Genomic DNA, 9,095 nt, shown 5'->3' on the forward strand with positions numbered 1-9,095 from the left:
TATTCAACCAGTGTGTCGCCAAGTGTTGTAGCGGCTGCAACACCCTCCAATTTTTTGGCCTACATCCAATTTTGGAGCCTTCCTTGGTTTTTCCTTGATGATTGCAAACACTTGGTCTCATCCCATGAGTTCATGTCGAGTCTTTAAACCCTCTTTTCTTGACCATTCACCGGTCATCTTTTAGCATGTTGGTTGCAATGTCATGCTTGCAGTCTTGTTCTGGCTATGTTCAAGGTCTGTCTTCATGTGTACAAGTTGTGTTCGATATGTAAGAATTTGTCGCACTCACACAAGAAGTTATATGCAATGTCATGCAAATTTCGTCACAATCATTCAACGAACTATCTCAATTGTCTCACTTGTCGTTCACACCCATTAGTCAGTCACACTGAGCATGTTGTCTAGTTTGTTTGAGGTGTCTTATCCTTGAGTCATGTTGAGTGTGTGTTCGCAAGGTCATGTAGACATGAGTTCAATCGCTCACACACTTAACCATTTTTCTGAAGATCTATCGATCGGACCACCCTCCATTAGCCAGACCTTCACTAAGCTACACTGCGCAGTCTCAACCCTCAGTGACCAAGCGTTGTTGCCCAGAATTGCACAGAGCTTGAGGCTGCCTCCCAAGCAGTCTGCACTGCACAATCCTGGAATCAACATGGCTGACTGTCACCCAGAAAAATGCAGAAGTTTCCCAAGAAGCTATCTCAATCTGCACTTCCCGCAAGCCTATCCATCAAGCCTCTTGTTGGTCAACCGGAGAATTTGACTTGGAAGTGACCCCGAGCTTCACTCCTCCCAAAAATTGTGCAGAAGTTATCATCCTGCCCGCCTGCACTAACTGAAGAAATTGTGCAGAAAAGAGGGATAGGCACCCGCTGCCTGTCACTGCATTGTCTCTAGAAATTATACAGTTTTGTCAAGGAGTCCCCATGTCAGCCGGCCTACCACTCCTCCTGAAAATTTCATAGTTTTCTTGGACTGTCCACTAGCTTCCCGACACCTCGCTCAACCCGAAAACTATGCAGACATGTCCTGCATGACTGCCTCCCAGATTTGCATAGTTTTGGCCAGCAAGCTTCCCGCATCTTGCTCCTAACCCCCCCTAAAAATCTGTATATGTTTTACTGCAAGTGCCTCCTACTACCTGCACTGCCTTCCTCGAAAAAATTGTGTAATTCTACCTCCCAACTGAGCTAGATTCTGCAGATTTCACTCCTTTCCCAGATTGCTCAACCCAACCTCTCAGTGACCTCTGCACAGTTTTCCCGACAGTGTCCCGAAGCCTCACATCCCGGCATGATATATGCTCTTCGTAGTTTCAAAAGCCTTGTCCTCTCTCCTGGTCACCTCCACTCGAAAGCGAAAGATGATGCATCATGGTAGACTAGGGGATTTCTGGATTTGATGTCATCTAATCATGAGTGATTGCAGATACAAGTACATGGATGAGACATGGTCCGATGATGAATGGGATGAACAAGGAGTGCATGCTAGGAGACTTGTTCACGAATGGATGAACACATGAAGCATGCCAAGTACCAGCGAAGGGGATACGTGCACATGCAACATCAAGCGAACTCCAAGACCATCGAAGGATCTGCACACCTTTTCATGCAGAGGTGAAGCTATGATACACTAAGAGCACACTCATCATTCAGCAACACTGCAACTCAACATGGACACCACCATCAACATGAACAAACTAGTATTGTCATGTCGAGTCATGTCATGAGTCGTCTCAGCCACATCACTATTGTGGGCCATATTGTTGTTATCAATGTAATGTAGCATGGAAGTCCAAGAGACCCACATACGAAGTTGAAGATTCATGTCAGTTGAAGAGTCATGTAAGTCAAACATTCATGAGGAAATTCGAAGAGTCACAAGGGTCAAGTTCACCCTTGGCTAAATATACCCCTCATTTGTACTTGCAAAAGACTTTTTCAACTTGGCTCCTCCCACATAGCCTTGAGAGTCTGTAGTCTTTTCTTTGAGGAGCGAGCAATGGCTCCAACGCCCCACTATTGGGGTTAGTGATGTATGTTGTACAGATGTGTCTTGGAACTTTCGCTTAATTCAGAAGTCCGTTAACATGCTAGCAAATTTTCACACATGTATTGTATTCGTTTGTAACATTATTCTTTGGACGCTTGTAATGCATGTTTCTTTAACCCGTACTAAGATAGTTGAACTATTTTGGTTGTTTTAGTGCATATGCTATTGGAAATGTGTTGTATCAGTTGTTAACGTTGTCTCGCCCGAGTGGACTACTCTGTCGAACACTTGACAGGTTCATCCTTATAAACTTTTTATAACAACCGTCGCACTTGTGTGGACTATTCCGCTAGGTGTTGTACGTGCTATCTGTTCACTTTGTGTTTGTGACTGTCGCATTCATGTGGACAACTCTACCGGAAGATGCACATGTCCTGTTGTGTTGTGTGTTTCTAACTGAGTTGGGACTATTCCCTTTCGACTTGAGACTCACTCTTACCCTCTCCCTCTTAGTGAAAGAACTTAGACACGAGTTACACTAAGCACTCTCCAGGCACACGAACCTTGTTGTTTGAAGACTAAGTATACCACTCTCATGTGTTAACAAGCAAGAGCTAAGGCATATGTTTAAGATAATTGCAACAATGCCATCATACTGGATGGGACTCCTATAGTAAATGGTGTGAGGTCTAGTTGGGGCTTCATACCGGGGAGATCCCCTGAATGTTGGCGGGTCCAGCACCGTCAACAGGACAACAACATAATTCTTCACAAATTGTCTTTCTACTCCGAATCAAAATTCACAACATATATGAATTTTGAGGGCTTCAATTCTAAAAATTTTGAAATTTTAAAGCTACATTTGTCCCAAAAGAGTAACCCATCTTCATGCATTCCCCCAAAGTAGTTTCTTTCTTCTTATCGTGCATCAATTGCAAGACTGATATGATTGAATGTTGTTGAGCATATGGAGAATGTAATTTTGTTCCTTGTTTTTCAGGTTGAATAAAATATGATTTTTCCTTCAAAAAAAATCTCTTATACTTGACGTCTAGGATCATTTGTGCTTATTTTTTCCCATATTTATTTTGAAATAGGGCTTCCAAAATTTTAATTTAATTGTCAATGATTATTTGGTGGATGGTATGGATTTCACTTTATGGAATATTCTAGAATATTCTTAAAATGTCATATGATCCTGTGTCATATGAATGTGAGTGATGGTTTTTTGGCATGTGGTATAGTAAGGGTATTAGCTGATGGTATTGTAAGAAAGCCTATTTAAAGTGGAATGAATCTCAATGGTAAAGGGGAGATTGTAACAAAGTTTGTTTAAAGTAGAATGAATCTCCATGATAAATTGTAAGAAATCTTGTTTAAAGTGGAATGAATCTCCATGGTAAAGGGGAGATTGTAACAAAGTCGGTTTAAAGTGGAATGAATCTCCATGATAAAGGGAAGATATATGGATATCTATTGAAGTATCTCACGCTGGTTGCCCATCATTTATTCCCCTAAAATTTTCGGCATGCTATAAATTAAGATTATATCTAACATTATTCCTTTCATTAATCATCTACCTGATTCTCGCTCGTCTCAGGCAAATCTGCTGTAGATATCTCTGGAATGGGAAATAAGACAAAAGAGTTTTTTCTTGGATCAGTTGGGATAACATCTCTCTGCCAAAAAAGTGGGGAGGTTGGGGCCTAAAGGACCTCACACACTTTGCCCACGCTCTAGCCGCGAAATTGGGATGGACTTTGCTTACAAAGCAAAATCTCTGGACAACAATCTTGTACCACAAGTACATTTGGCCACTACATCTCATGGATTGGATCCGATTACCTGGGTGGAACAAAACAGGTATATCTACAGTATGGAAGGCTTTATTGCACTCGTTGCCTCTCATTCGGCGCCATCTAACTTGGAGAATAAATGACGGATCCAGGGCTCGTATAGGTATGGATCCATGGACAGGAGGTGGCGGGAGGTGTTATCTCCCACACGAGCTTGTTCAAATACTTGAGCAGCAGAATACTAGAGTTATAGCCCACATAGCGGATCAGGAGAACACTTCCATATTTACACAGGCATGGAAATCAGCAGCGCAGCTAAATCTGCCTCCGGAATGGCATCAAAATTGGGAGGATTACACTAATGCATTAAGTGAGTCTCATATTCGCATTAAAGAAGGACCAGACGAGCTCATGTGGGATAAGGCAGAATCTAGATTATATACCCCTAAGGAAGGGTACCTGGTTTTGATTGAGAACAAAAAGCCGGAAATAGTGCAGAGCTGGTGGAAGATCATCTGGCAATTAAAGACCCCTCCCAGAACTAAACTCTTTTTCTGGTGCTTACTCCGGAACAAGATCCCCACTGGGGAAGCGCTCATGCGCAGATCTGTGCATGGCCCCACTTGGTGCATTCTTTGTAAGCAGCAATCAGAATCGACCACTCATCTTTTTCTTGCATGTGAAATTACTAAACAGATATGGAAGATGGTGACAGAGGAGCTCGGTATTGTGAGTAACTGGGAGAGTGAAAACATCACTATAGCATGGGAGAATTGGTATCAGGCACACTCTGGAACAAACCGTGCGTGTCTTCCCCTTATCATTAGTTGGGCAATTTGGTTGGCGAGGAACAAAATGATATTCGAAAGTGGCTCGATTCGCTGGTAGACTGTCACCATCAAAATCATCGCAGCATACCATGAACTGCCGGCAATTTCCTCTCCTCGCACCCGCAGACTAGCCGCCCCGGACCCCATTGACCAATCTATACCATGGGCCTTTTTTGATGGAGCTGCACAGCAGCATGGATGTGGCGGGGGGTTCATTCTAAATTTAACAGCGAATCATCATTACAAAGTGAAGATGGGCTTAGGCATGGGAACAAACAATTTCGCTGAACTCATAACCATCAGACACCTTATGCATTTTGCATTAAATCATGACTACAGATTTTTGGGGATTCAAACATTATCATTAATTGGATCAATCTGAAATCTAGATGCCATGCACACACACTCTTAAATATATTGGATGAAGTGATGCACCTCAAAGCACAATTTAACTCCATCATTGTTCGTCATATTTACAGGGAACACAATCACTGTGCTGACGGAGGAGGACAGTGGATAATCAGCGAATAGAGGGGCAACACTCAGTATCAACACTACCACAGGCCCTACATAGATCAAGTCTACCCTCGGGTGGACGACCATTGATTTTTGTCATGTATATAAGCTGCTAAATAGAAATCTAGTAACTTATGAGCAACATCCTGCGAGATGCAAGTATATATTTTGCTTACTATACATACATCCTGCGTGGTGTTTATTTTTGACATTTTGATACAGTATCATCCTGCGTGATGATTTTTTGATTATGACATAGACCTGTACAGGAAAGACCATAGACTTTTAAGTCATGAAGGAATCTGCATATGCTGAATAGCATTTACTACATGTAATTTTTCACCATATAATGAAAGATTACGATTTTTCCTTGGGAAAAAAAAAATTAATCATCTACCTGATCTAAGGCACCAAATCACCATCAATTTCTTTCTTCTTTTGAGAATCGAACCCTATAAAGAAGAAAGAAGGGAAGAAATAAGAAAGAAAAAACCTAATAAGAAGGAAAGTCTAAAATAAATGAATATTTGCATCTTATTAATAATTTTGTTACATATTTTTTAAATGTTTATATACTTAATATATATTAATTATTTTTATTATTAAATTATATATTTAATGTATATTTATTATTATTATTATAATAAAATTATAATTGAGTTGATTTTTAACTATTATTTTTGTGAATATAAAATTTATTTATAATTAATAATAATTTAAAATAAAATTATAATTTAGTTAATTTTTAATTATTATTATTATTAATTTCAATCCTTTAAAATTATTTAAATATATTTTAAAATAAATAAGGTATTTTGATATAACTTTTTTTAACCTTTTATTTATATAACTCTGTTATTTACTTTATTTCTTGTTTATTTATTATCATTTTATCTCTTATCTATCTTTAGCATCATTCATGCTTATTTTTTCTTCAGTATCTAAAGCAATCATTCGTGTTTCACCCATATTGTTTATAATGAGAAATCACAAATATGTCATGTGTATTGCTTCAATTAATACAGATGCACAGGCTCTCTGGAAGTCAGAAGGGAAACATCATGCCCCACCACTGCAAGTTTTCCAATCCTTTCAGCAAGTTCTAGTGAGAATTCACAGGTGGGAACTCCATGTCAAAAATCTCAGAGAATTTGAGATCAAATTTGATGTAAAATCTGCTTTGAATAACAAGTCGTCTCAAATTTCTTTGAACCACCATTGCTGCATTCCCCTAACTCAAAATCAGAATCTGTTTCAAGAAAAACAAAATAAGTTGTGAGTAGAGATGCGCAGAGAGAAATGGACCTCTTTGCCGCAAAATTAGTCCAAAATGTTATCCACCTTGGAGATTTTGAAGGCTAAGGGAAGGTTGGAGCTGCTGCTAAAGTAGTAAGAATCGTTCTATGGAATTGGAAATTGCATTTAAAAGAATCTCGCAATGGAAGTGGACAGTGCATTTAAAGTTGGGGGAATTGTAGATATAGCTGCCTGTTAGTCACAAAGATGCTCCTCTGAAAAACTCAAAACTCTTCTTGTTGTAAACATCATCGCAACATTTAGCTACAAAATCCTGACTTCTTAAATCAGATCTATAATTTATTTAAAGATATAAAATTTATATGTTTTCCTGGTAACTATATGACAATAAAGATAGAATCTGTGAACTATGATTACTTAATGTTAAAGGTCGTCTGAAATTAACTTTTCTTGTTCCTTTAAATTAGATCGTAGTAAATTAGATCGTAGTATCATTTTTTATGTTGGTTATGACAAGTTTTAAAAGTGAAAGATAGACTTTTCTACCCTTACTCGTAAGGAGTGGTATAAAAACTAAAAAACATAACAAATACAAAATTCTTCTTGTATTTAATACCAGAAGAGTGTCACACATTCATATAGATGTAAATGATATTGAATATAATTGTTTTTTAAAGATAGAATAATAAATTATAATCATAAACACATTTGCAAAACACTACTCATGAGTAGATATAACTGTATTGTTCACATTTACATGCAATCAATTATAAAACATTTATATACAATCAACAACAAAGATTTATGTACAAAGAAGCATATAACCACTACTTTGTTACAATAGACTAAGATGTGGAAGAACTTTGACCTTCACAAATGTTGTTGATAGTAGCACTTGTACTACCCAACAAATGTGTTAGATTTGATTGGAATTTGGGAATGGAAGTAGTGCTCAAAAAAGTGTCTTTGATGTTTTGCAATGTGCCTAAAATGCCCATCATTGTAGGTCGTCCTTGAGGAGATTCATTTGTGCAAAGCAAACCCACATTTATCAGTGCACTGAGACAATTGAGATCTTTATCTTCTTCAATGCATCTACTAGTCCTCCTTAATAAACCCATGTCCACCACTTCTTGTACTCGGTTTGGAAAACTACTACCCACCCATTTTTGCAAGTTCATTCCTTCCACAAACATGTCATGGGTGGGCTTCTTTCTAGTGAGCATTTCCAATAGCACTATTCCATAGCTATAAACATCACCTTTGGTTGTAACTTGTCCTCCCACTCCATATTCTGCATTCATAGATCCTCATCTTAAGTTTTTTAATTTAATTGAAAATGTTAAGTAAACATAAGAAAATCATAAGATTGCTTCATATGGTATATAGTTTAAATAATACCTGGAGGAATGTACCCTGTAGATCCTTTGAGTGCATTTGTGGAAGTGAGAGCTCCATCTTCATTATTTGCAAAACATATAGTAGCAATGCCAAAGTCTATTAAATATGCAGTCATATCTTCACCCAACAACACATTGTTGGGTTTCAAATCACAATGAATCACTTGCACAAAGCAATGATGATGGAGATATGTCATGCCTTGGGCGATATCTATTGCTATATTCAACCTTTGAATCAAATTCAAACAACTTTGTTCTCCATCATCGGGATATAACCACTTTTCTAGGCTTCCTTTTGGCATTAATGGAAATATCAAAGCTTTGATTTGGAGATCTGAATAGCAAGTTATGACCCGAATCAAATTCTGGTGTCTAACTCTACCCAAAACTTTGCATTCTCTATCAAAACTCTTTTGAGCCCCTTCATTTTGAAGATTGAGAAGCTTGATAGCAACCATTGTGCCGTCATTCAAAATCCCTTTGTACACTTTTCCAAAACTACCAATTCCTAACAAGTTTGCATCACTAAATTCATTTGTTGCAATGACGAGCTCTGCATAGGAGATTCTTCGATGCCCCACATTTAATGATGGACCAGTGTCTCTCTGAATATTTCTCCTACAATTCTTTCTCCACAATATTGCAAGAAACAAACACAATACAACAATTGCTACAACAACAACCAGTATGATAACTCTTTTGAGATTCAAAACACTTTTATGTTTATGAGCATAGCACGGTGGTAGATTTACCCACGCTCCACATAGACCAAGGTTTCCCATAAATGCTGTGGCGCCAATCTTTTTGAAAACTCCTTCTTTAGGGACTTCCCCTGACAACTTGTTAAAAGAAAAATTCAAGTGATGGAGCATTGTGAGATTTGCTAGTGATATAGGTATTCCACCTGACAAATTGTTGGAGGAGAGATCTAGGTCTTGAAGACTTAGAAGTTCACTGATTGACACTGGAATTGGACCTTCAAGTGCATTGTGAGAAAGATTCAGATATGCTACTTCTTTGCAGCTTCCGATGATACTTGGAATATAGCCAGTTATTTGATTTGCCGAAATATCTATGGCTTGAAGCTTATTGAACTTTCCTAGTTCTAAAGGTACATGGCCACTTAATAAATTGTTTGACAAGTTGAAATAGAAGGCTAAATTTGCAAGGCCTGCAACCTCTGGAGGTATGTGCCCACTAAGCTTGTTGTATGATAGATCTAGCAGTAGTAAGTTCACACATTTCCCTAAATTTGCAGGTATATTTCCTGATAACTGGTTATGATTAAGATCTAAATA

At 38.2% G+C, this 9,095-nt stretch overlaps 2 protein-coding genes across 2 annotated transcripts; one reads left to right on the plus strand and one right to left on the minus strand.

Moving 5' to 3' along the window:
- Positions 1 to 3,959: 3,959 nt before the first annotated feature.
- On the plus strand, positions 3,960 to 4,682 carry LOC149173832 (uncharacterized). The gene has a single exon (XM_089426841.1). It carries the CDS (start codon positions 3,960 to 3,962, stop codon positions 4,680 to 4,682), a length of 723 nt encoding a protein of 240 aa, XP_089282967.1.
- Positions 4,683 to 7,149: 2,467 nt separating this feature from the next.
- Positions 7,150 to 8,554, minus strand: LOC149173833 (putative LRR receptor-like serine/threonine-protein kinase At3g47570). The gene is made up of 2 exons (XM_089428012.1): positions 7,799 to 8,554; positions 7,150 to 7,691 (listed from the first exon to the last, which is right to left on the minus strand). Exons 1-2 carry the CDS (start codon positions 8,253 to 8,255, stop codon positions 7,243 to 7,245), a joined length of 906 nt encoding a protein of 301 aa, XP_089284138.1. The 5' UTR covers positions 8,256 to 8,554; the 3' UTR covers positions 7,150 to 7,242.
- Between the last annotated feature and the right edge of the window lie 541 nt (positions 8,555 to 9,095).

Source organism: Pinus tabuliformis, chromosome 4_2, assembly GCF_031772625.1.
Source record: "Pinus tabuliformis cultivar Carrire ecotype Pingquan chromosome 4_2, CPIR1, whole genome shotgun sequence".
NCBI lineage: Eukaryota > Viridiplantae > Streptophyta > Pinopsida > Pinales > Pinaceae > Pinus > Pinus tabuliformis.